The 26,991-nt window shown below is 43.7% G+C and overlaps 1 protein-coding gene across 1 annotated transcript in view; it reads left to right on the top strand.

The window, feature by feature from the left end:
• LOC141102974 (uncharacterized) overlaps nucleotides 1-26,991 on the top strand; it is a 248,270-nt gene that overhangs the window by 59,121 nt on the left and 162,158 nt on the right. Inside the window, exons 21-23 of the mRNA XM_073592043.1 lie at nucleotides 2,056-2,107; nucleotides 7,068-7,134; nucleotides 7,225-7,378. Coding sequence (XP_073448144.1) covers nucleotides 2,056-2,107; nucleotides 7,068-7,134; nucleotides 7,225-7,378 — 273 coding nt within the window. The remainder of the gene's footprint in view (nucleotides 1-2,055; nucleotides 2,108-7,067; nucleotides 7,135-7,224; nucleotides 7,379-26,991) is intronic.

Consider the following 26,991-nt stretch of genomic DNA (forward strand, 5'->3'; position numbering starts at 1 on the left):
TAAAAAAATATATGTGTGTGTGTGTATTTAAAGCAGAATAACAGCAAAAATAACAGGATTAACCACTTCACGCAGAACGACGTACCCATACGTTGGTACTTTGACGCTAAATACCGGGGTTATGGCAGCAGCTAGCTTTTGATGCTGAAAGCGGTACATTGTTTCGCATGGGAATTTGGCATTTTATATTGTAGGCCTGTAATTTTTAGTAATAACACACTTAAATCTGTCCAAACAAGAGTCTAGTAGACAACTCGGGTATGATAAAGTTTGAAACACAAAATCATAAATTATTATATAAATAACTATAAATAATTATCAAAAATAACAATATAATAATAATAAAATGTATTCAATAATGTAATCAACTCAAAAACACAGAAATTTGCTCAGTTGCAGAATTGTCGCTGTTGTCACTTTCAGTGTCTGATGACGAATTTCCCCACAAATCACTATCGCTCAATTCTGCAAGTGTTCTAATTTACTATCGCTGTTTTCTAGCTGGTCTAAAACCGCTTTTGATGTAAAGGGACACTTTTTGGTTGCTATGGACATTCTCCAGGCTGAAAGAAGAGTATATATAATATAAAACTGCATGCAGGGCACTGGACAAAGCACTAGAGACAAAAGAGATGTGAAATAATTTGATACAGTAATGTAATCTGTAATTTCCCGCCGGGCTCTGTCCCCGCACATTGCGCCGCTCGCAGGGAATGGAGCCTGGCACACAGAGCATCGGGCGGAAGACACAGCCGCCGCACACAGCAGGGGGACATCGTAGGATCCTGGGGACAAGATAAGTAACTTTCCCTGGATACTGCGATGCAGCCCCGGGTGTGGCTTGGGGTTACCACTCTTGGCATGGAAAATTCACCCTGAGCCACGCTCGGGAATACCACTAGGAAGGTTAAGGGAGAAATTTATTAATTTAATTTTGTTCAAGTGTCTTTTTTTTTTTTTTTTTTTTTTTGCATTTTAGTGTAATATAAGATCTGAGGTCTTTTGACCCCAGATCTCATATTTAAGAGGACCTGTCATGCTTTTATTCTATTACAAGGGATGTTTACATTCCTTGTAATAGGAATACAAGTGAACCAATTTTTTTTTTTTAAAAAGACAGCGTCATAATAAGAATTAAAAATAAAATAAACAATTAAAAAAATATATTTTTTTAAGCTCCCCGTCCCGACGAGCTCACGCGCAGAAGCGAACGCATACATGAGTACCGCCCGCATATGAAAACGGTGTTCAAACCACACATGTGAGGTATACCCGCAATAGTTAGAGCGAGAGTAATAATTCTAATCCTAGACCTCCTCTGTAACTCAAAAACTGGCAAGTGTAGAAATGTTTCAACATCACCTATGGAGATTTTTAAGGGTAAAAGTTTGTCGTTATTCCATGAGCGGGCACAATTTTGAAGCGCGACATGTTGGGTATCAATTTACTCGGTGTAACATTATCTTTCATACTATAAAAAAATTGGGCTAACTTTACTGTTGTCTTATTTTTTAATTCAAAAAGTATATTTTTTTATTGTAAAAAAAGTGCGCTTGTAAGACCGCTGCGCAAATATGGTGTGACAGAAAGTATTGCAACAATTTTATTCTCTATGGTGTTAGAAAAAAATATATATAATGTTTGGTGGTTCTAAGTAATTTTCTATCAAAAAAAAATATTTTAACTTGTAAACAACAAGTGTAAAAAAGGGGCTTGGTCCTTAAGTGATTAAAGTGAATAACACATTACAATTCATGCAATAATCATCTTCAGTCCAGAGATTTTCTCTGCAGTACTTTTTTTTCTGCCACTGGACGTTCAAAGTCTGGTGATTAGCAGTATTCGCCTACTTTCTCTGAGACTCTATAGTGCCCGATGGACTGCCATACACTGTGATACATTTAATGATACAATAATGATTACAGGGCTGCATTTATTTGCGTTTTTATATCTGCACAGAGTTCAACCCATGTAGTTCATATTACAGAGATGACTATAAATGGCATTTTACCTTTATGTTCTGTATTCAATTGATTTACTTTTTCTCTCCTCCAGTTGAAGCTCAGTGTGACTCAACAGCAGCGGAGATTCCTGAACTAGTTGCAAAGTACGTATGACTGTCCCATGAGAAATTCAGTTTGTTGATATATAAAGATATATTTATCACTCTATTATTAGCTAATAGTAAAATAAATATATGTAATACTCATAAATTCACAATTCAGGAGGATAAGGGGGTTTATACAGTATCTCCAAGTCTGCACCTGGATGATTTGGAATTCAGAGTAAAGAGCTTGGGAGTTGCTCCCTAAAGTAAACCTATCATGAAAAAAATGCAGAGGCAGCCATTGCTGACCTTCTTCTGAAAATGCTGCCTGTCATTCGGATTCTCCACAATCATTTGTAAATTGTTGCCCACAGATCAGACCAAGAAAAATTCTTATGTGTAGTATACACTTGTTTGAGATTATGGGGGTTATTTACGAAAGGCAAATCCACTTTGCACTACAAGTGCAAACTACAAGTGCAAAGTGCACTTGAAATTGCACTGAAAGTGCACTTGGAAGTGCAGTCACTGTAGATCCGAGGGGGACATGCAGGGAAAATAAAAAACAGCATTTTAGCTTGCATATGATTGGTAAATAAAATCAGCAGAGCTTCCCCAAAGTGGAGTTGCATTTTGTAAATAACCCCCAATGGCTCTAAGGGGTTGATTTACTAAGGGAAAATAGACTGTGCACTTTGCAAAGTGCAGTTGCACCCTGCTAGTGCATTTGCTCCAGAGCTTGGTAAATGAGGTAAAGCCTCAATTTGAAAAGAGGGCCCAATCACGTACAAGGAAAATTTAAAAAAAATGCATTTTTGCTTGCACATGATTGGATGATGAAAGTCAGCAGGGCTCACCCTCATTTACTAAGCTCTGGAGAAACTGCTCTTGCAGAGTGCAATTGCATTTTGCAAAGTGCACAGTCTATTTTCCTTTAGTAAATCAAGCCCAAAATATCAAAACCAACATGATAGCCAGGCAATTTTCATTTTCAAAGAAATTATAAACTGCGCTAAAACAAAAATCCTAAAAATAAAGTGAGATGGTAGTATAACCTAACATCAGCAAATATTTGAAAATATTTAAAAATAATGATATAAAGTCCAACTCTTCAAAATGGTAGGATGTTCAATTTGAATGTGAGTAATAATCCAAATGAGCTATGATTGCTCTTACCAGAAGTATTAGTAATATGAGCGGATGGCAAAAACCCTGCCAGGGCCTTTAGAGTGGTGGACCAGTCAGCAGCGTCCGTCTTCAAATTAAAAACCCCTCAATGGATGCAGGAGAAAGAACAAACAAAAGAAAACTGGCCATAGTGTAGTATATCAAAATGTTAGGCATGGACAGACAGACATACCAAACACCCTGGTGTGCACATAACAACACCCAAAAAAAAAGGAAGGAGGGGAGGGAAGTGAAAAAACCCCACCACCGTGGCTGTAGAATGTGCTTACCGACTCACGGTGATAAGCAGGCTTTATATGAGTTGGAAGCGGATCAAAAGTAGGTAAGGAACATGTTAGGGTTAACGATCCCTCTATAACCCTAATAGCTTAACAGTCTCTGTACTTCTAAATGGCTTTCACTTTGACATGAGACTCCATCAAAATGTCATAGTATATTATGTAAATCTGAAAAAACAACTCTCAATTCTTCTGAATCTGAGTAGTGGACAGCTTTTCATTTTCAATAGGAGAGGTAAAAATGGCAGCTTTCATGTCTCTCCATTACATGTTTAACATATATAAATGTTACAAAATTATCAGTGATTTTGGATTTAACCCCTTCATGGGGGGGGGGGGGTAAAACAAATCTTAACAACAGAACAGTTTTGCAACTTAGTAAAACTGTACATGTCATTGCAACTTATTAGTGTATCCAGGTGGATTACACCTTGTTTTTTTTTATGGCCACATTGGCTTTCGTTTGGTGGTAAATGGCAATGGATATCTCCTGATGTTATTATCAAAGGAAAATGGCATATGTCTTGCTATTACCATGACCTACCGCCAAAGAACAACCCAAAAAAAATTCTCCTACTCCTGACGATTGCAGAAATACCACATAAGTGTATGATATTTGTACCAGTAGTAGGGCCCAGAAACAATAGTGAGCATTTTGCTTTTTTTGCCTTACCTAAAACATGCTGACACCGATACTAATTTATATAATGACACATCGGGGCTCTTATCATGTATATTCCTGTATAGATGATTTTTTAACTTTTTGTCGATGTCTTTGCTATGTATGCATTTGCACTTAATAAAGTTTATTATATTATTATTTTGACTATGCTTCCCTAGGTTTGCTATGCCTCTAAAGTCCGACCAGGGGCTCCTTATTGAACCCCCTTTTCTCTTTCTTGCCATTTAATTTTACGGATGTGGCTATGGGAGTGGTTCCTTTTATATTTTGTTCTAATTTATATAATGTTTTCTAAATCGTACTAAATATACAAACTTTTGACTTTAACCTTGATCTTAATCACTTGCCGACCGCCGCACGCCGATGTACGTCCTAAGTTTGGCGGCGGATATTGTTGTTATGGCAAAACCCCGTTTTCGTGCGGCGGTCGGCTTTCAGATAAAAGTGGTCTCTGCAGCGAATTTGCCGCGAGATCACTTTTATCGGTGGCGGGAGAGGACCCCCCTCCCGCCGCGATCCGGTGCCCTCCACCGCTTACCGGAGCCATCGGTAGCGGCGGAGGCGATCGCGTCTGTCCCCTTGTTGTGCCTGGAGACTAGTGAGGGGAAGCTGGCACCCACTCGTCTCCATGACAATGCAGGGCGGAAGTGACGTCAAAACGCCACTTCCGCCCATACGTCTTAAAGGCACATTTTTTTCAATGTCATTTTTTAAATTACGTTTTTTTTAATTTTTTTATTGCATTTTAGTGTAAATATGAGATCTGAGGTCTTTTTGACCCCAGATCTCATATTTAAGAGGTCCTGTCATGCTTTTTTCTATTACAAGGGATGTTTACATTCCTTGTAATAGGAATAAAAGTGACACAATTTTTTTTTCTTAAACAGTGTAAAAATAAATAAAATCATGTAAAATAAATAAGAAAGAAAAAAAAAAATTTTTAAACCCCCCCATCCCGACGAGCTCGTGCGCAGAAGCGAACGCATACGTGAGTAGCGCCCGCATGAAAACGGTGGTCAAACCACACATGTGAGGTTTCGCCGTTAGAGCGAGAGCAATAATTCTAGCCCTAGACCTCCTCTGTAACGCAAAACATGCAACCTGTAGAATTTTTTAAACGTCGCCCATGGAGATTTTTGAGGGTAAAAGTTTGACGCCATTCCACAAACGGGCGCAATTTTGAAGCGTGACATGTTGGGTATCAATTTACTCGGCGTATCATTATCTTTCACAATATAAAAAAAAAATTGGGCTAACTTTACTGTTGTCTTATGTGAATTTTTTCCAAAAAAAGCGCATTTGTAAGACTGCTGCGCAAATATGGTATGAAAAAAAGTATTGCAATAACCGCCATTTTATTCTCTAGGGTGTTAGAAAAAAAAACAATATATAATGTTTGGGGGTTCTAAGTAATTTTCTAGCAAAAGAACCTGTTTTAAACATGTAAACACCTAAAATCCAAAACGAGGCTGGTCCTTAAGTGGTTAACCCTAACCCTGATCAAGATCAAACCCTGTACTATTTTTTTTTCTTTCTTTTTTTTTTTTTAAACACTTCACACTTTTGTTTGTTTACACTTTTACACATTTAACCACATGACCTCCGGAAGATTTACCCTCCTTCATTATAAATAAATCAAGTTAAATTTAGTGAGGCTTGTAAACCATGTATAAATGCAATGTGTACCTTAAAGCCGTGGTTGCCCTTCAGCCCCTGAATGTCTGCAATACAAAAATTGTCCCCTGTACTCTGATCTGCACCGCTCGCCACTGCATGTGGTATTGGGTACTTTCTGCGGAATTTCCGTGCTCCAAAGGGCATTCCTTAAGTGAATGGATGGCTAGCCATCTAGATGCGCCTTTTTCCTCCTACATGGCTGTGCCGTGCACGGTCAGAGCACTCCCTCAGTGCATGAGCCGGCTAGCCCCTACGGGGGATGACAGCGGGCGTGACGTCCGGACGGAGTGACGTCAACGCGTTTCACAAGACAAGATTGTGTAGCTTCCTCAGGACATTTTTTGCGATATGGCACTGCGTTACTTTAACTGACAATTACGCAAATAAAATATATGTCCTTTTTTTCCCTCACAAAGTGAGCTTGCTTTTGGTGGTATTTGATCACATTTGCGGTTTTTATTTTTTGCGCTATTAAAAAAAAAGCCTGACAATAACTGTTAGCGGCTACAAAATATGGGATATTTTTCTTTTTTTTTATTAGTAATGGCGGTGATCAGCGATTTATAGCGGGACTACTATATTGCGACGTACATTTGGACACTAACTGACATTTTTTAGGGACCAGTGACACTAATACAGTGATCAGTGCTCAGAAATATGTACTGCCACTGTACTAATGACACTGGCTGGGAAGGAGCTAACATCAGGGGCAATCGAAAGGTTAACTGTGTGCTTAGCCAGTGTTTTTCTAAAGTGTGGGAGGTGCTTTTACTAGGGGAAGAGATGGATCCTAGTCCTTGCTTTGCAGAGACACAGGATCCATGCCTGCTCCCCTGTCAGAACAGCGATCTGCCTTGTATACATAGACAGACTGCCATTCTGCCTCTCTGCTCGATCATCAGCGGCTGCCAGTGGACTTCGAGTCTGCGCCTTGCGCTCCCCCTACCCGGAAACAGTAAAACTGCTATGGGGCGGACCTGAAGTGGTTAAAATTAGAAAAAAAAAACACAGGGGTTGGCTGAACATTGACTGATCACTGTGATAGGAAATCAGGGCTATCCCAGCGATCAGGTGATCGGGAAATGGGCCTCCCGGTTCCCGATCGCTAGTGAAGGACCAAGTGCTGTAAATTTTTGTTAGACATGTCTGTTCTCATACACTTCAGTGTTATTATACAATGTTGTTTCTTCTACAGGGTTACATGTCCAGAACAATGCAAAGTGGAAAATGAGGAATTGCCAGGCACAGATGAATTTAGCAGTGTAAGTTGCAGATGAATCATACTGATATATATAAAACATTAGTTATAAAATACAATTCTAATTTTTTTTTCACTGGCTTGTAAAAATTAGGAAATTCCAGTATGCATGGCAGCACTTAAAACCGGTATACTTCACAAAAGAGATAAATCGTTTATATTAGAACAAAAACCAAGTCAAGAGAAATTCGTTGTATCGTCATCTACTGCAGAAATACCCACAAATCAGCCCTCAGAACTACTTGAAGGTAAATATTTTTCTTTCCTGGGTATCAATGTTTTCAGGTTCTTTAAGGCTGGGTTCACGCCATTGCAAATTGGAATGTGAGTTCCCCCGCATCCAATTCGCAATAGCGGGAGATTTTAACCGGCTTTCTATGAAGCCTGTTCACATATCTCCACTGCGGCTCTGGTGTGAATTTGCACAGGAGCCCAGTGCATCTTTTTCGCCGTTTCAGGTCCAAATTCAGCCAAAAATTCGGACCTGAAAAGGTGAACGGGGACTCACCGGACTCCTGCTGTGAGTCGCATCGGTATTAGGTGTGAACCCAGCCTTAAATGAAATGGACATGACCATTTGCATGCATGAGAAATAAATATAATAGTTTTCTTCACCTGAACGAATAGGTACCAGTGATATGTTAAAGCTGACCATGCATAAAAATACGAGGTTCACTTGGTTTTAGAGAAATCTTTTTAACAGTACTTCCCGGGAAAGGTGGGTGCTTGAAATCCCTTGATAAAGAGTTTCTGTAATGTCCTGGAATGAATCTTGAGCTTACACAGAACTTTCTCTTGCCGCCATGTAACACCGCTGGTGCCAGAATGGTTATTCCCCAAGGAGCAGCGCTGTCACATGGGAGGGAGAGGCTTGAAATGGGCAGCACAGTAGTGTAGTGGTTAGCACTTTGACCTAGCAGCAAAAAGGCTCGCTGGTTCAAACCACGACACCATCTGCCTGGAGTTTGCATGTTCTCCCTGTGCCTGTGTGGGTTTTCTCCGGGTACTCCGGTTTCCTCCCACACTCTAAAGACATGCTGTTAGGTTGATCAGATCCTGTCTAAATTGGCCATAGCATTGCACAGTAGTTCATTATGTGTCACTTACCTGAAACCAAACCTGCGATGTCCCCAGTTTCCTCGCCTCCATCTTTCACCCTCTTCCTTCTGGGTATCGCGGCTCCGGCACTGTGATTGGCCAGAGCCGCGATAACGTCATGCGCACGGGAGCCACCAGTCACTGCACGATCTCCTTTAGAAACAGCACGATCGCCTTTTTTAAAGGTTTCTACAGTGCGCCTGCGCAGTTATCTACGGCGCATGTGCCGTAGACTTCGGTGCCGGTCTCTTTTGCAAATATCTCCTAAACCGTGGAGGTTTAGGAGATATTTCGAGCACGTACAAGGTAAGCCTTAATATAGGCTTACCTGTAGGTAAAAGTGGTTGTAAAGGGTTTACAACCACTTTAATGTCTAAACTGCTGGTAACAAAAGTGAGTACACCCCTAAGTGAAAATGTCCTAATTGGGCCCAAAGTGTCAACATTTTGTGTGGCCACCGTTATTTTCCAGCACTGCCTTAACCCTCTTGGGCACGGAGTTCACCAGAGCTTCACAGGTTGCCACTGGAGTCCTTTTCCACTCCTCCATGATGACATCACGTAGCTGGTGGATGTTAGAGACCTTGCGCTCCTCCACCTTCCGTTTGAGGATGCCCCACAGATGCTCAATAGGGTTTAGGTCTGGAGACATGCTTGGCCAGTCCATCAGCTTTACCCTCAGCTTCTTCAGCAAGGCAGTGGTGGTCTTGGAGGTGTGTTTGGGGTCGTTATCATGTTGGAATACTGCCCTGTGGCCCAGTCTCCAAAGGGAGGGGATCATGCTCTGCTTCAGTATGTCACAGTACATGTTGACATTCATGGTTCCCTCAATTGACTGTAGCTCCCCATTGCCAGCAGCACTCATGCAGCCCCAGACCATGACACTCCCACCACCATGCTTGGCTGAAGGCAAGACACACTTGTCCTTATACTCCTCACCTGGTTGCCGTGACACACACTTGACACCGTCTGAACCAAATAAGTTTATCTTGGTCTCATCAGACCACAGGACATGGTTCCAGTAATTCATGTCCTTAGTCTGCTTGTCTTCAGCAAACTGTTTGCGGGCTTTCTTGTGCATTATCTTTAGAAGAGGCTTCCTTCTGGGACGACAGCCATGCAGACCAATTTGATGCAGTGTGCCATGTATTTTCTGAGCACTGACAGGCTGACCCCCCACCAACCTCTGCAGCAATGCTGGCAGCACTCATACGTCTATTTGCCAAAGACAACCTCTGGATATGACGCTGAGCACGGGCACTCAACTTCTTCGACCACAGCGAGGCCTGTTCTGAGTGGAACCTGTCCTGGTAAACCACTGTATGGTCTTGGCCACCGTGCTGCAGCTCAGTTTCAGGGTCTTGGCAATCTTTATAGCCTAGGCCATCTTTATGAAGAGCAATAGTTCTTTTTTTCAGATCCTCAGAGAGTTCTTTGCCATGAGGTGCCATGTTGAACTTCCAGTGACCAGTATGAGAGAGTGAGAGCAATATCACCAAATTTAACACACCTACTCCTCATTCATACCTGAGACCTTGCAACACTAACAAGTCACATGACACCAGGGAGGGAAATGGCTAATTGGGCCCAATTAGGACATTTTCACTTAGGGGTGTACTCACTTTTGTTGCCAGCGGTTTAGACATTAATGGCTTTGTGTTGAAATATTTTGAAGGGACAGCAAATTTACACTCACTACTTTACATTGTAGCAAAGTGTAATTTCTTCAGTGTTGTCACATGAAAAGATATAATAAAATATTTTCAAAAATGTGAGGGGTGTACTCACTTTTGTGAGATACTGCACATAGGAAATTCTGACACTGACAATGGTATGCAGGAGAACCCGGGACTCTAGTGCTAAAAATAAGCCACCATGTTGTCTCGTGTTGGGTTCAGAGCAGGAAATTCATATGTTCTCCCCATGTATGAATAACTTTAATCTAGAGCATTATGAGTATTAATAGAAGGTTTATTTTAATGTGTATACTTCTCTACTTACCTGTTTTCTATTTCTCTCCTCCAGTTAAAGTTCAGTGTGATACAACCGCGGAGGAGATTCCTGAACAAGTTTCAAAGTACGCAAAATAATCATTTGTGAAGGAAATGCAGTTTGTTAATATTTGGTTCATTTCCATCACTATATTATTAGAATAATGTGGTATTGATGTATGTAACATTGAGAATGGGGTTTACATCTGCTAGTCTGCACATAACTGATTGGGAATCCCCAGTAAAAAGCTTGGAATGGATTTTTTTTTAAGTTAATGTTTCATGAGAATACTACGGGAGCTGCCACTGTTGACCTTTTTCAAAAAAGTGTGTTTGGCTGGCTGTAATTCTGTTCCTTTAGCTTTAATAGTTTCTGAAATATGGACCTGAAATCCGCAGATCAAGAAAATCAGAGAAAAAAAATCAGAAGTCCTTTTCTGTATACTTACATACATTATATTATCAAAAAGTACTGGGACGCCTGCCTTTACACACACATGAACTTTAATGGCATCCCAGTCTTAGTCCGTAGGGTTCAATATTGAGTTGGCCCACTCTTTGCAGCTATAACAGCCTCAACTCTTCTGGGAAGGCTGTCCAAAAGGTTTAGGAGTGTCTATAGGAATGTTTGACCATTCTTCCAGAAGTGCATTTGTGAGGTCAGGCACTGATGTGAACAAGAATGCCTGGCTTGCAGTCTCCACTCTAATTCATCCCAAAGGTGTTCTATGGAGTTGAGGTCAGTCAAGTTCCTCCACCCCAAACTCGCTCATCCATGTCATTATGGACCTTACTATGTGCACTGGTCCAAATCATTTGGTGGAGGGGGGATTATGGTGTGGGGTTGTTTTTCAGGGGTTGGGCTTGGCCCCTTAGTAACAGTGAAGGGAACTCTTAAGGCGTCAGCATACCAAGACATTTTGGACAATTTCATGCTCCCAACTTTGTAGTAACAGTTTGGGGGGATGGCCCCTTCCTGACTGCACACCAGTGCACAAAGCAATATCCATAAAGACATGGATGAGTGAATTTGGGGTGGAGGAGCTTGACTCCTTGTTTGTGCACTGGTGCTCAGTCATTAAATGGTTAATATCATAAAATTTTGGAATAGCTTGTGTAACAATTTTTTTTTCAAATAACAATTTTTTATTGATCATATCAACAGATAAATATACATGAGACATATGCCCCGTACACACGGTCGATTTTCCGATGGACAATGTCCGATTGGAGCGTGTTGTCGGAAATTCCGACCGTGTGTGGGCGCCATCGGACATTTTCCATCGGATTTTCCGACACACAAAGTTGGACAGCAGGAGATAAAATTTTCCGACAACAAAATCCGATCGCGTCAATTCCGACCGTGTGTAGCCTGTTCCGATGCACAAAGTGCCACGCATGCTCAGAAGAAATTCCGAGACGGGACAGCTCGTTCTGGTAAACTTAGCGTTCGCAATGGATACAGCACTTTCGTCACGCTGCAATGTTCAAAATGGTTTAATACAGCGCACTCTCTTCTTCTTTATAATGTGACAAGAATTAAGTAGTTTTGCTGCTCATATTCACACACACTTCTCACAAACTTCTTTCGTTACTATTTATCGGGATTCCCTCAATACATTTTGATTTCTCACATCTGACAACATATTTTTGTATATTTTAATTTTTTTTTTGCCTTTAATGTAGAATCTTTTTTTGTGTTTCTCTTTTTTTTTTTTTTTTTTTGGTGATTTTGATTTGTACTCCCGAAAATGTTTGTGTGTTTTTTGTGACAAGTTCCCACAACACCATTGATATGTTGTTCTATTTAATCTGTAGGAGATTGTTTCGTGTTGTTGTCCCTTGTTAATTTCACATTTTATGTTAGAAATGTACCTGAATCGTCACCAACAAACTGTCCTTTTTGGATGAAAACACACACAGGAGAGTAGAATTTACCTAAAAAAATTTTATTAAGGGGTCACAACTATAAAAAAACAAAGAGGGAGGCAACGCTGGAGAAACTGCAGAAGTGGGCGAAGCCTTGGACCCCCAGGGCAGACATCAATTATTTAAAAGCAAAATTGGTGGCCTGAGGAGTCCATATCTAAGGGAGGGCAGTGTGGTCCAGAAATCCCAGAGATCCGGAAAGCAGCAGATGACATCTGTGTCCCCAGGCTGTGGTCATACGAGAGACTGCAGCTTTTGTCAGACCAGACTGAACCCAGGGCAATCACTCTTTGGTCTTCCTTCCACGCTTCCTTACAGGCTTTGGCTGTGGTGGTGGAGTTGTGGCAGCAGGAGGAGGAGGAGGATCGTCGATCTCAATGACATCCGTCTTGGGTGTCAGTTCCCCACTCTCCCCCTTACGTAGGACTTTATAAATCAGGTCCTCAGAGAGCTTGCGTTGGCCCTCCTGCATGCCCTGCAATTTGGTGGCAGCCATGCAGGCAAAGGACTCTGCAGGACTGGGGAAGGCTCTGAGGGATGCAGAAGCCTCCTGGATCAGCCTGTATGCTGAATCCTGCACAGGACTGGGAGTGGCCTTCCTGGCCCTTTTGTATGGCAGGCGGAGGGGAGGAACCTGAGACTCAGTCAGGCTGCGACTTGTCCCAGGCTTCTCTTGGCTGACACTTAGCCCCGCCTCCTCCTGGCTGACACTAATCCCCGCCTCCTCCTGGCTGCCACTAATCCCCGCCTCCTCCTGGCTGCCACATTCCACAGCCTCCTCCTGGCTGAGGTCTTCCTGTGTATGAAAAAGGGACATAGTTTTAGTATTTTTTACATCAATCACACACAATTTTCACCTCCTGACTGCTGCAAATTGAATGTTAACAAATATAACAGACTATCATTCTGAGCCCAGCATTTTGCATTCTTGTCCCAATTTTGGGTGCCCACTACTGTCTATTGATATGTAAAACACTTTTTTTAATCAGCAATTAATGATCAATAATAACATCTAGTAAACATAATTTATTTATTGCCCAGAAATCTGTCGAAGAATGCTATACCTGACTCCAGCTGGGCTCCTCCACTTCTTCCTGGCTGGAAGGCCCAGGTTGGACATCGGAAGCCTCAGCTGGTATGGAAGGAAGCGTGGAAGGAAGAGTGGAGAGGGATTCCCTGACTTCAGTGTGGTCTGACAGAAATCGCAGTCTCTCATAGTACCACAGCCTGGGGACATAAACGTCATCTGCTGCAGCTCCGGATCTCTGGGAATCCGTGACCTTCTTGCGCTCCCTAAGATAAGTGCTCCTCAGGCCACCAATTTTGGCTTTTAAATAAGGGATGGTTGCTGTGGGGACCACCGGCTTCACCAGCTCCAGCAGTTTCTCCAGCGCTGCCTGCCTCTTCTGTTTGTGATTATAGTGGGGGTGTCTCACTTGCCACAGACAGGGCAGCTCCCTGTACTTGTCTATGAACAGGGGCAGGAAATTGTGGTCGTTGAACCCATCCATTTTCTCTGCAAGACACAACACAAGACAAACCCTAATGTCAGGCCAAACTCCCCTAATCTTGTTACAATATAGGCTTCCATTTCGAAGCAGTATAGGCCCAAGTTTAGATCCTACCTTCGTTATCACGATCGGCGTCTCCGATGCTCCTTCCTCCGCTCACAGATCGTACGTAAGACGCGCGCGTGTTACGATTTATACACACTGCGCATGCGTATAACTCCACCCGCCCCTGACGTTCTTTCTAGTCTATTCCCCGCCCCTTTTCGTTCGGCGCAGTGGGGGAAGAGCACATGGCGGATAGACAGCAGGATCGTGCTAATTGTAGCAACGAGGAGGAGGAGGAGGAAAGGCCGGAGCCTGAAATGTCCCGATCCAGAAGGAGATTAAAGGACTCAAATATGTCCTTTGGGGAGATGTTGGAGATGGTGGACATCCTGAAGAAGGCCGACTATGATGGAAAGTATGGACCTTACCCCAACCCCAATATCAAAAAGGCCAAGATCATGGCGAAAGTGGTCAGGAGTCTGCACCGGAAATTCGGGGTACGACGATCGAAAGATCAGCTCAGGAAGCGGTGGTCGGACCTGAAATTACGAGAACATGAGCAGTACAGAAAGAGAGTGCTGCAAAAAAGTAAGTAGTTGTGCTGTGTTCCTATTCTTTTTGTGTTTATTACGTTCGTGCTGCTCCATGTGCTTTTAGGAACTGTTGTACAGTTTAAAATGGCAACTTTCATGTTCATGGGCACATTATTCGTTCGGATCAAACATTTTTATTTCGGACTATAAAATACCATTGTTTAGGCCATATGCATTTGGCCACCATTTTGACGCCCTATACTTGGCTTCAAAGAATTGGGTTGTGTAGATGGCTTTGTTACTAGAATGAAATGCAAACTAGATTGTGTGTAAGGAGAGGACACTGAGCAGCTGTTTTCACATATGGACACTGGAGCACTAGTGTGGGACACAAGAACACCATTTTTATTAGGGGGGCCACACAGGTGCTCCAGTGTATACTATAGGGGGGTCTCCATCTGTGAAGCTTGTATTAAACAGGTAAAGTATTGCAGCTTGACAAAGGACACTAAAAAAGCTACATCTTGGAACTCGGCTAAAATAGATAATTGTACCCCACTTCCAAGCAATGTTTCATCTTTATAGTTCTGACATTAAATATCTGTGTGCTAATTATACCATTTTTGTTTTACATAGGGGAGAAAAGACTCGGAGGACACCCCTCATCCGAGGAGACCAGAGCCCCACCAACACAAGATGAGCAGGAGGAAGAAGACATGGTGGAACTAGTCACCACAACAGGTGAGTGTCTGCAACCACAGGCTCAGATAAGAGATGGATGGCGGCATTTTTTTGGAAACCTAATTTATTTTGGGGTTCCTCTCTTTTTAGGTGATCGTGAGGTTGTGGATGAAGATCCTTTCACATCCGAAAGTGCCCAGATCCTGATCGGGGAGATCATGGGGTGTAATTTACAATTGGAAATCATCAAGCAAAACATCAATGATGTTATTCCAAAATATAAAAATATCATGGATGTTTTGGGGCGAGTTTAAAACCCCTCCAAATCACTTTCTTCTTTTGTCTGCTACAATGTGCGAAATGTTTTTGTGATTTTTCCCAGAGCCAAATTTGGAGGATGCACACAGTGTGTCAACATGTGCTATCTGCCATCACGGGAGATCAATGGATGCCTTTTGGGGGTGCAACCCCTTCCTCAATAATAAAGTAGTGGTGAGGAAGGGCTTTCTCCCCAAAACACGTCCCTTCATCCCCCATGATGGCAGATAGCACATGTTGACATTGTGAAATTTGTGTGCATCTTCCAAATTTGGCTTTTCCTGGGGTGATTTCCCCCCATCTGAACGCAATATCAAACACAGTTCCTAAATACTCATGTCTGATATTGCCTTCCAGTTCTACCAAATGTGAACTTTGTAAGATCAAGATTTGTGTCTTTCTTGTGGGTTTTACATAGGCCTGTTTTCTATAAAATGCACATTTTGATTTTGGATAATGACACCACAAAAATTGTTATACAACAAACATGTTGGTTTGTCAGAAAAACCTTTGGTAAATGCACATGATTGTGCAGGTATTAAAAAGATTGTTCATTAAGAATGTGTGGATTATTGTCTCAACGCTACAACACTTTTGGGGTGATGTAATTGTTGTTTTATGAGAAAATGGGGGTAATTTCCTAAGGGCAAATCCACTTTGCACTACAATTGCAGTTTCAGTGCAGTTGCAAGTGCACTTGTAGTGAAAAGTGTCTTTGCATTTAGTAAATAACAGCCAACAGTGCTTTGTATAATAAGGTTACACAATCACGGCATTTTCTGGACTCCACACATTTCTGTCAGGGTCAGCTAAAACAAACACAAGCAGTAAATGTCAACAAAGAAGAGCCTGGGGGGAGATGCCTGTCGAGAACTTGAGGTCCTGCAGACTTCTCCCTGTGGCCAAATACCGCAAGGTAGCGACCAACCTCTGCTCCGGAGTGATGGCTTGCCTCATGCAGGTATCCTGCCTGCTGATATAGGGGGTCAGCGAAGCCAACAAACGGTGAAACACGGGGTCCGTCATCCTGATAAAGTTCCTGAAATCACCAGGATTATTCTCACGGATCTCACAGAGCAAAGGCATATGACAGAACTGGTCACGCTGAAGCAACCAATTCTTGGTCCATGAACTCCTCCCCACTCTGTTCATGGACTGGACTTGTGTCAAGGTCAGGACCCCAACACCAAGCCCCCGCACAGCACGAACTCTACGAGGAGTACGCATACGAAACATGGCTAGAAAACGGTCGGCTGCTCAGAACGAAGTAACAGAACGCACTGAAGAACAGCAAGGCCTGTGAAGAGCGACCTGAAAACCAGTAACGAACGAACAAGAATACAATGACTACCTAAAGTCACTCGGAACTTGCTGCACGCACTGAAGAGCAGATACAAACCCACAAGCACAAACTGAACTGCAGAAAACGATCTGAAAGCCACGAGTCTGAAAAAGCGCGAATCATCTCTCACCAAACTTTTACTAACACGAGATTAGCAAAAGGAGCCCAAAGGGTGCCGCGCTTGGTTCTGAACCGGCCTTTTCTAGTCTCGTCGTACGTGGTATACGTGACCGCGTGGTTGTCGATCGGAAATTCCGACAACTTTGTGTGACCGTGTGTAGGCAAAACAAGTTTGAGCCAACATCCGTCGGAAAAAATCCTAGGATTTTGTTGTCGGAATGTCCGAACAAAGTCCGACCGTGTGTACGCCCTATTATGCTGTAATGCGCAAATAGCCTTAAGAGAAAAGAGCCAGTGCATGTAACATAGTGGTGAACAACATATTATACTGTAGGTGTATGTAATAAGCACATTGTGTAACAATTTTATATGCTGTGTTAATTTTATTAACAAAAGTTGAGTCTTCCTTAACTACTTGCCCAACGCCCTATAGCAGATTTATTGCTCTGCTACAGCATATCTGTTCTGTGCAGAATCACATACATATTAGTCACAGCAGAAGCCATAGCTCAAAAAAAAAAAATGCCACTAAAAGAATTTGTGGGGAAAAAAGGACACAAATTTAATTTGAGTACAGCGTTGCATGATCGAGCAATTGTCAGTTAGAGTAACGCAGTGTCGTATCACAAAAAATGGCCTGGTCATGAAATCTGGTCTGGAAGTCAAGTGGTTAAAGCGTACCTCCACTTTTGTTGAGAAAAAAACATTGGATGATCTATGTAAGGGCCCTTTCACACTGGGGCGGGGGCGGCGTCGGCGGTAAAGCGTCGCTATTGTAAGCAGCGCTTTACCGTCGGTATTCGGCCGCTAGCGGGGCGGTTTTACCCCCGCTAGCGGCCGAGAAAGGGTTAAAAACCACCGTAAAGCGCCTCTGTAGAGGCGCTTTGCCGGCGGTATAGCCGCACCGTCCCATTGATTTCAATGGGCAGGAGCGGTGAAGGAGCGGCATACACTCCGCTCCTTCACCGCTCCGAAGATGCTGCTAGCAGGACTTTTTTTCCCGCCCTGCTAGCGCACCGCTACAGTGTGAAAGCCCTTGGGGATTTCACACAGGAATCAAAGCAGCAGCACTTTCGGGTCGGTTTGCAGGCGCTATTATTAGCGCAATAGCGCCTGAAAACCACCCCAGTGTGAAAGGACCCTTAATTTGAAAGATATTTACAAACTTTGTTGCGGATTCCTAATTTTTGTTATTCTGAAGAAATCACTGTTTATTCCTCTGTGTCCCTGTGGGAAATGAATCTAATGGGAGTAGTTTCATAATTATCAACCAGCTGTGGCACCTGCAGGACACTAATGAGGAAAGCTGCTGTGCCTGCATCCCTTAAGACGTGTTCCAGGGGATGCCAACAATCTGACTTGTATCTTAGTGTAGACTTCTGGGAAAATTGGTGAGCCAATCACACAAGCGGGAAATTATGTTTCTGGGGGCCGTTCTGTACATATTCTTTCTACAGAACACCTCCAGGTAGCCATATTGCATTGCATTTTCACAAAATTACACCAGCTGAAGATTAAAAAGGAAAGGTAATTTTTAATAACGTTCAATTACAATATGACTTGAGTCGCAATTTTATTCGCTATATTATTTTTTCTTTATTTGATTTTTTTTTCCCCCACAAAAGTGGAGTTACACTTTAAACAATGTCAGTAGAAATGCTCATAAAGGCTTTAAAACCAAATCCAACAACTCTTCCAAGCACCAATATAGAGACGTAATTCTGGCTTTGTATACACCAAAAAGGTTAATTAGTGTAATCAGTAGCCTATAGTATAATGAAATCTCCAATAAGGGAGAGATAGAAACAGAATACTTACCCAAAACCCATTACACTCATGATTACTAATGTGATCGCTTTTCATTATTCAGTAGGAGAGGGAGCACTCCTACATAAACTGAATTGGGTGATATTTTCCTGCATGAGAACCCATTGATATGTTTTCTTCTTCTACAGGGTGATATGTCCACTGCACTGTGAAATAGAAGAAGACATAGTGCAGAACACAGATGAATATAGCAATGTAAGTTACAAATGAATAAGACCCCTTTCACACTGAGGCGCTTTACAGGCGCCATAGCGTGAAAGGTAGCGCCTGCAAAAAGCGCCTGTAAAGCGCCTCTCCTCTCACTCCAGTGTGAAAGCCCGAGTGCTTTCACACTGGAGAGGTGTGCTGGCAGGATGCTCAAAAAAGTCCTGCAAGCAGCATCTTTGAGGCGCTGTAGGCGCGATGTATACACTGTTCCTAAAGCGCCCCTGCCTATTGAAATCAAGGGGAAGCGGCGCTTTTAACCCTTTTTTGGCCATTAGCGGGGGTTAAAAGCGCCCTGCTAACTGCCGAAAAGTGACTCAAAAATGACGGTAAAGCGTTGATAAAAATAGCGGCGCTTTACTGCCGACGCCCGCCCGTCCCAGAATGAAAGTACCCTTATACTAAGAACAAGCTAAAGCTTGCCATGCATTGATCGATATTCAGCTGGTACAGCAGAAACTCCCTGCATTTCGATCAGTGTGTGGGCTCTCCCACTCAACAGATGTTGATCGTTATCAATATCAAACAATATTAATCAATATCTGTTGGGGGGAACATGTTGGAAACATTTCCATTGATTAGTGGCTGCTGATTGTGAGAGCTGCGGGTGCTACTGTCAGAATACAATGTCCCAGAATGTGGGTGTGTGTGTGTGTGTAATATCTGTGTGTGTAATATCTGAGAGAAAATTAACTGTGTGTGTATGGCCAAGCTTTAGTGAAACTGCAATCAAATGTAATTGGATTTTTTTTCTTTTGAAAAAAAAAATAAACAAAACAGGAAATTTCAATATGCGTGGCAGCAATTCATTCCGGAATTCCAAACAAAAAAGGCGTTAAACCATTTATATTAGAAAGAAAACCAGAAGAAAACAAATTTGTTGTAAAACCATTACCTAAGAAAGTAGCTGAAAAGAAGCCTGAGAAACTACCAGAAGGTAATTATTTATTATCAGTGTATCAATCCTTTCTTATTCTTTAACTCTTTCACTGACAAAAGCATTTTTTTAATCATTGTAGTTCCAATTTTTTGTGTCACACGATATTAGAGCAACAGTATACCAAAAGCGAATTTTTGGTAGAATATACAATAACATTAATTTTAGTGCACACACACACAATATATTGCCATCATATTTGGTAACATATAAAATATTAGGTTGTGCCGAGTAAATAGATACCCAACATGTCAGGCTTTAAGATTGTGTGCATGCGAGAAACAATGACAAATCTTGGTACCCCAAATTTTATATGGGTGACACTTTAAAAGTCCTTACAGGTCATCAGTTTTGAGTTAACCATGAATCATGTCTTTAAAGCAAAACTTCAGCTTTTCCTCCCCAAAACAACAGATGCGTTGTGCATGTAAACAAATCACCACCCCACTGTCATTTTATCTGCATCTTACCTACTTTAGCAGTAAAAGGCAGGTTTTTGTGTTTGTGATGTCACTCTTTCTCCTGGCTGAATTTCAAAGTTCTGACTTCCTGTATCCTTCCTTTACCAGTCCTGATACTACATTTCCCGTCATGCTTTGAGCCTCTGTAGTTTCAGGGAGGGTTTAGGCTCTGGGAGAGTGTGATTTGTGAGGTGGGACTTGCGAGGTTTGTACTCTTTCTGTAGGTGTGACTGGGTGGGACTGAATGCTAATTAGGACATATTCCATCCCACCCACCATCAGAGCTGTGAAGGAAGAATCATTTGCACAGACTGAAAGACTACAGAGGGTGTGTTCTAAGCTAGAGATGCTACAGGAAGTGGCTGGAAGGCACTAAGTCTACATCCAGACTATACAGGCTGTCACATGGTACAAAGCTTAAACTAAACGCAGAATATCAGGAGATCTGCAGACATCAGAGTAACATGGTACAGAGGAATGGTCTATGCTGGGACTCATCATTCCATTCAGTGAAAAGAAAGTTGGAGTTCAGCTTTAAAGTGATACCAAAGTCTTGGTTTGCTTTCTTTGAAAATAACAAACATGTTATAATTACCTGGTCTGAGTAGTGGTTTTGCACAGAGCAGACCAGATCCTTCTCTTCTCAGGTCCCTCGCCGGCGCTCCTGGCTCCTCCCTCCTGCAGACACGGAGCTGCAGTTGCGCCCCGCCCCCTCTCTCTCCTCATTGGCTAACTGACTTTGATTGACAGCAGCGGAAGCAACTGGCGCCGCTGCTGTGTCTCAGCCATTCAGGAGGGAGAGTTCTGGATGGCCGAGGCACTCGTGCACACCGCTGTACCGAGACAGGGTTCAGGTAAGTATTAGAGAGGCTGAGAGGGACTGCTGAACACAAAAGGCTTTTTATCTTAAAGTGTAACTCCACTTTTGTTGAGAAAAAAAAAAACATTCCCCTCTGGGTGATCTATGTACAGTGCAGGGATTTTAACAAACTTTGTTGCAGATTCCTACCTTTTGCGATTCTGAAGAAATCACAGTTTGTTGCTCTCTGTCCATGTGGGAAAGTGTATCCAATGGGAGTGGTTTCATAATTATCAACCAGCTGCTGCACCTGCAAAGCTCTAATGATGAAAGCTGCTGTGCCTGCATCCCTTTAGCCATGATTTCCTTTTGGGAGTATCACACCAAACATAACATGTTTGTTGCAGGGGATGCCTGAAATCTGACTTGTGTCTAGGAAAATCAGTGAGCCAATCACACAAGCAGGAAATTATGTTTCTTGAGGGCATTCTGTACACATTCTGTGTATAGAACACCTCCAAGTAGTCATATTGCATTGCAATGTCAGAAAATTACAGCGAAGCAGATTGAAAAGTTAATGTAATTTTTAATTACAATATGACTTGAGTTGCAATTGTATTTGCTATATTATTTTTTCTTTATTTGATATTTTTTTCCCCCGCAAAAGTGGAGCTACCCTTTAATGCACATAATGCATTAAGGTAAAAAACCTTCTGTCTTTACAACCACTTTAAAATGATTACTTTCACTACGGCATGTGCAGCGATATGTAACCCATGTAGCGCAATCAACATTTTCATACATAGGCGTCCCCAACATGTGTGTTTACATATGTATGTGCATGTTTATGTGAGCAGGGTGTCTATAAGACCCTGATGTCTCACCTGCACTCCCCTGAAGTTAAAAGGAATGCACATTGTGCTCTGTTAGCGTCTTCCCTGGCCACAGAAGCCAGGAAAAAATGACAGCGGAAATTTGAAGTGACAATATCCTTGTCGCTTCCCAGTTCTTACTAGCTAGGGAAGATCAGGAAACAGATGTTCACTGGTCTCCTTCCCCTCTACTCAGAGACACCCATCATGTGGGTCCCATGCCAGCAGGTAAGACAGTGGAGCCTGGAAACCATGGCATGGAGTAGTGAGATGGGGAGCAATTGTACTGGGGGTCATGGATGGGATCAGGCAATATGGTATATGAATAAAGCACTGAATGTGACAGTCACCATAAATTCACAACAGATGAACTTTGTGCTGCATGTTTAAATGACAGAGATTGATTGACCACCAGCGAATGGTGAAAGTTACATTCACTGCTTTATAAATACGCCCCAATGTATCTAAATTTGGCTATACAGTCCAATAGGCACTGGAATTTAACCCAGCGCAACAGATATTAGACCTGGAAAGAACACTCCATCTCTTCCTCTGCCCTACAATTCTGTTTAAGAATGCTTTTTAGAACAGACTTTCACTCCCTCGAATTAGCAAAAAAGTTTTATCCTGACTCATAAAATGTCATTAACCATGAAAATCCAAGAAAGGGGATATAAATTGGTAACTAGATGGTATAGGTGTCCCTCTACCCTTTACCATTTTCATGAAATAGCTGATATTTGTTGGCAATGTCATGATTCAAAGTCAAACTTGGTCCACATCTGGTGGGATTGTCCCCCCCCGGTGAGAATGTTTTGGAAACATATCTTTGACTTATATGGTAAACTTATGAATACAACTATCCACGCATCACCCAGAGGGGCTTTCCTGCCCATGATTCCTTGACCTCTAAAGACAGTGAAGGAAGATGTGCTTAAAGCAGATTTCCACCCACAAATGGAACTTCCGCTTATCGGATTCCTTCCCCCCTCCGGTGTCACATTTGGTACCTCTCAGGGGGAGGGGGGAGCAGATACCTGTCAAATCCAGGTATTTGCTCCTACTTCCGGGCATAGATCACCGCACTTTCTGTGGCCAACTATGCTATGTCCAGTCCCTCCTCCTTCCCCCCGCTGTATTCTGGGGGACACACGGGTCCCAGAAGACAGCAAGGACCATTCAGAACGAGCAAGGGGGACCTGCCCATGCGCAGTAGGGAACAAGGAGTGAAGCCAAAAGTCTTCACTTTCTGGTTCCCTTTCCAGGAACGGTGGTGGCAGCACCTGTGATTTGATCCGAAGATCGGCTTCAGGTGCCGACATCATGGGCTCCCTGGACAGGTAAGTGTCCATATATTAAAAGTCAGTATTTGTAGTGGCTGACTTTTAATTTTTTTTCCCAGGCGGAACTCCGCTTTAAACACTTTCTCGCTGCAGCCAGAGATGTCATTCCTTGCCATTGGAAATCAACGTCTGTAGCCTCCCTCAGGGAGTGGGTAACCGAATTAGACTCCATTAGAGACCTAAAATGGCTGTTGGCGCAGGAAACGGGAAGAGAAGAACAGTTTTCTTACGCCTGGACTGCTTGGTCCAAGTTTCGACATTCATCTGAGTTTCTGACTTGGGCTAAAGGAAATTCTACCACTATCTCCATTTAGCCATGCTGGAGTTGACCTGATTGTTCCCGTTTTTCTACCCCGTGCCTCCATCGCTCCCCCTTCAAGTCACTGCAGCTCACATTGGGGGTGAGGGGTTAGCAATGGTGCTGTCAATCCATAAAGTAATGGGCAGTACTAGGTGTGACCAGGGGCGGATTGACTTGTGAATTAGCAGTTACAAAACTGATAGACACACGCCCTTCAAAAATGTTCATCATGCTGTAGAACAAGCATGTATAAGCTACATGGGAGTGGAGACTCTGCTTTTACTTCAGGGAAGTGAAGCAAGATGGGAATTCTATTTACTTTTGAGAAATTTCCTTCCACTTAACGTTTTGGCCCCTGGACAGAAAGTGAAAGAAAATCGCCTTGTTGGGACAGAGAAAGCAAAAAATAAGTTGGTGTTTTAACACTTTCCTAATCTATGAAAAAAAAAAAAGAAAAAAGAAGAGCCAACATACACTTTAAAATATTTGTGCTGATTTCATTTTGGATTCAGGATTAAATAAAAAAAAGTCACAGGCTGATAGCATTAGAGAAAGTCATGTTGGACTGAGCAAGCTTGTACTTGTTTTGATGAATAAAACTTTCTAAAGTTAACAGGCAGTGTAGTGGCACAGCCACTATAAAACTTTTTTAAGGTGGTTGAAAACACTTACCCAGTGAAGTGACTAGCATTAGGTGATACACCTACATACGTTGTACCTGTTTATCTGCAATCACTACTTGTGCAGATTGTTCTGAAAACACAATGATGAAAGGGTTTCTTCTCAGCTTCAGCAGCAGGGGGCGGGGATCTGAAGTCTTCACAGAGCCGAGCCTAGTGAGGACAACTCTGAGCCCTGATTGGAGGGAAGGGACACCCCCCATCTTCACACAGTATGGTGAACAAGCACAACTGTGGATATCATTTAAAGGCTGAGTGCTGGATCTCCCTCCCCAGTCACCTTTTTTAGGGTCAATTCACACTGACTTGTGCTAAAATGCCTATACATTTCCATCCATTTTAGTTGCATTTTAACACGCGCTGACGTCCAATGACATACATTTTGACAAAGGGTGGCATACATTTTGAAGTCTGGTAACATACAGTGCCTTGAAAAAGTTTTCATACCCCTTGACATTTTCCACATTATGTCATATTACAACCAAAAACGTAAATGTATTTTATTGGGATTTTATGTGATAGACCAACACAAAGTGGCACATAATCGTGAAGTAGAAGGAAAATGATAAATGGTTTTCAAATTTTTTTACAAATGAATATCTGAAAAGTGTGGCGTGCATTTGTATTCAGCCCCCCTGAGTCAATACTTTGTAGCACCACCTTTACCTGCAATTACAGCTGCAAGTCTTTTTGGGGATGTCTCTGTCAGCTTTGCACATCTATAGAGTGACATTTTTGCCCATTCTTCTTTGCAAAATAGCTCAATCTCTGTCAGATTGGATGGAGAGTGTCTGTGAACAGCAATTTTCAAGTCTTGCCACAGATTCTCAATTGGATTTAGGTCTGGACTGTGACTGGGCCATTCTAATGCCCTGTACACACAGTCGGATTTTCCGACGGAAAATGTGTGATAGGACCTCGCTGTCGCAAATTCCAACCGTGTGTAGGCTCCATCACACATTTTCCATCGGATTTTCCGACACACAAAGTTTGAGAGCAGGCTATAAAATTTTCCGACAACAAAATCCGTTGTCGGAAATTCCGATCGTGTGTACACAAATCCGACGCACAAAGTGCCACGCATGCTCAGAATAAATAAAGAGATGAAAGCTATTGACTACTGCCCCATTTATAGTCCCGACGTACGTGTGTTACGTCACCGCGTTCAGAATGATCAGATTTTCCGACAACTTTGTGTGACCGTGTGTATGCAAGACAAGTTGTCGGAATGTCCGATCAATGTCCGACCTTGTGTACAGGGCATAACACATGAATATGCTTTGATCTAAACCAGGGGTCCTCAAACTTTTTAGACAGGGGGCCAGTTTACGGTCCCTCAGACTGTTGGGGGGCCGCACTATAGTATAAAAAAAATATGAACTAATTCCTAAATTCCTATGCACACATCTTTTTTGTAGTGCAAAAGAATAAAAGAATGAATAATAAATAATAATATATATAGGGGATGGACAGGGGAACAGAGGGATGGACAGAGGGGTGGACAGGGGGACGGGGGGGGGGGGCAGTGGGGTGGACAGTGGGACAGTGGGATGGACAGGGGGATGGACAGGGGGATGGACAGGGGGACAGAGGGGTGGACAGGGGGATGGACAGAGGGGTGGACAGAGGGGTGGACAGGTGATGGACAGAGGGGATGGACAGGGGGACAGTGGGGTGGACAGAGGGGATGGACAGGGGGACAGTGGGGTGGACAGAGGGGATGGACAGGGGGACAGAGGGGATGGACAGGGGGATGGACAGGGGGACAGAGGGGACGGACAGGGGGACAGTGGGGTGGACAGGGGGACAGTGGGGTGGACAGAGGGGTGGACAGGGGGACAGTGGGATGAACAGGGGGACAGAGGGGTGGACAGGGGGATGGACAGGGGGACAGAGGGATGGACAGGGGGATGGACAGAGGGTATGGACAGGGGGACAGTGGGGTGGACAGAGGGGATGGACAGGGGGACAGTGGTGTGGACAGAGGGGACGGACAGAGGGACAGAGGGGATGGACAGGGGGACAGAGGGGACGGACAGGGGGACAGAGGGGACGGACAGGGGGACAGAGGGGACGGACAGGGGGACAGAGGGGATGGACAGGGGGACAGTGGGAAGGACAGGGGGACAGAGGGGATGGACAGGGGGACAGAGGGGATGGACAGGGGGACAGAGGGGATGGACAGGGGGACAGTGGGGTGGACAGGGGGACAGTGGGATGGACAGAGGGGTGGACAGGGGGACAGAGGGGATGGACAGGGGGACAGAGGGATGGACAAGGGGACAGAGGGATGGACAGGGGGACAGAGGGGTGGACAGGGGGACAGAGGGGTGGACAGTGGGGTGGACAGGGGGACAGTGGGGTGGACAGAGGGGTGGACAGGGGGACAGGGGGACAGAGGGGAGGACAGTGGGGTGGACAGGGAGACAGTGGGACAGTGGGGTGGACAGAGGGACAGAGGGGTGGACAGGGGGACAGAGGGGTGGACAGGGGGACAGAGGGGTGAACAGAGGTGTGGACAGGGGGACAGAGGGGGGGACAGTGGGGTGGACAGGGGGACAGAGGGGTGGACAGTGGGGTGGACAGGGGGACAGAGGGGTGGACAGGGGGACAATGGGATGGACAGAGGGGTGGACAGGGGGACAGAGGGGGGGACAGGGGGACAGAGGGGGGGACAGGGGGACGACAGAGGGGGGGACAGAGGGGTGGACAGAGGGGTGGACAGAGGGGTGGACAGAGGGGGGGACAGAGGGGTGGACAGGGGGACAGTGGGGTGGACAGGGGGACAGTGGGGTGGACGGGGGACAGAGGGGTGGACAGGGGTCCTCACTTGTTAGTAGGCTGTTGCCTGAAGCCTCCTGTCTGCGTGA

Source organism: Aquarana catesbeiana, linkage group LG07 (assembly GCF_042186555.1).
Source record: "Aquarana catesbeiana isolate 2022-GZ linkage group LG07, ASM4218655v1, whole genome shotgun sequence".
Lineage (NCBI taxonomy): Eukaryota > Metazoa > Chordata > Amphibia > Anura > Ranidae > Aquarana > Aquarana catesbeiana.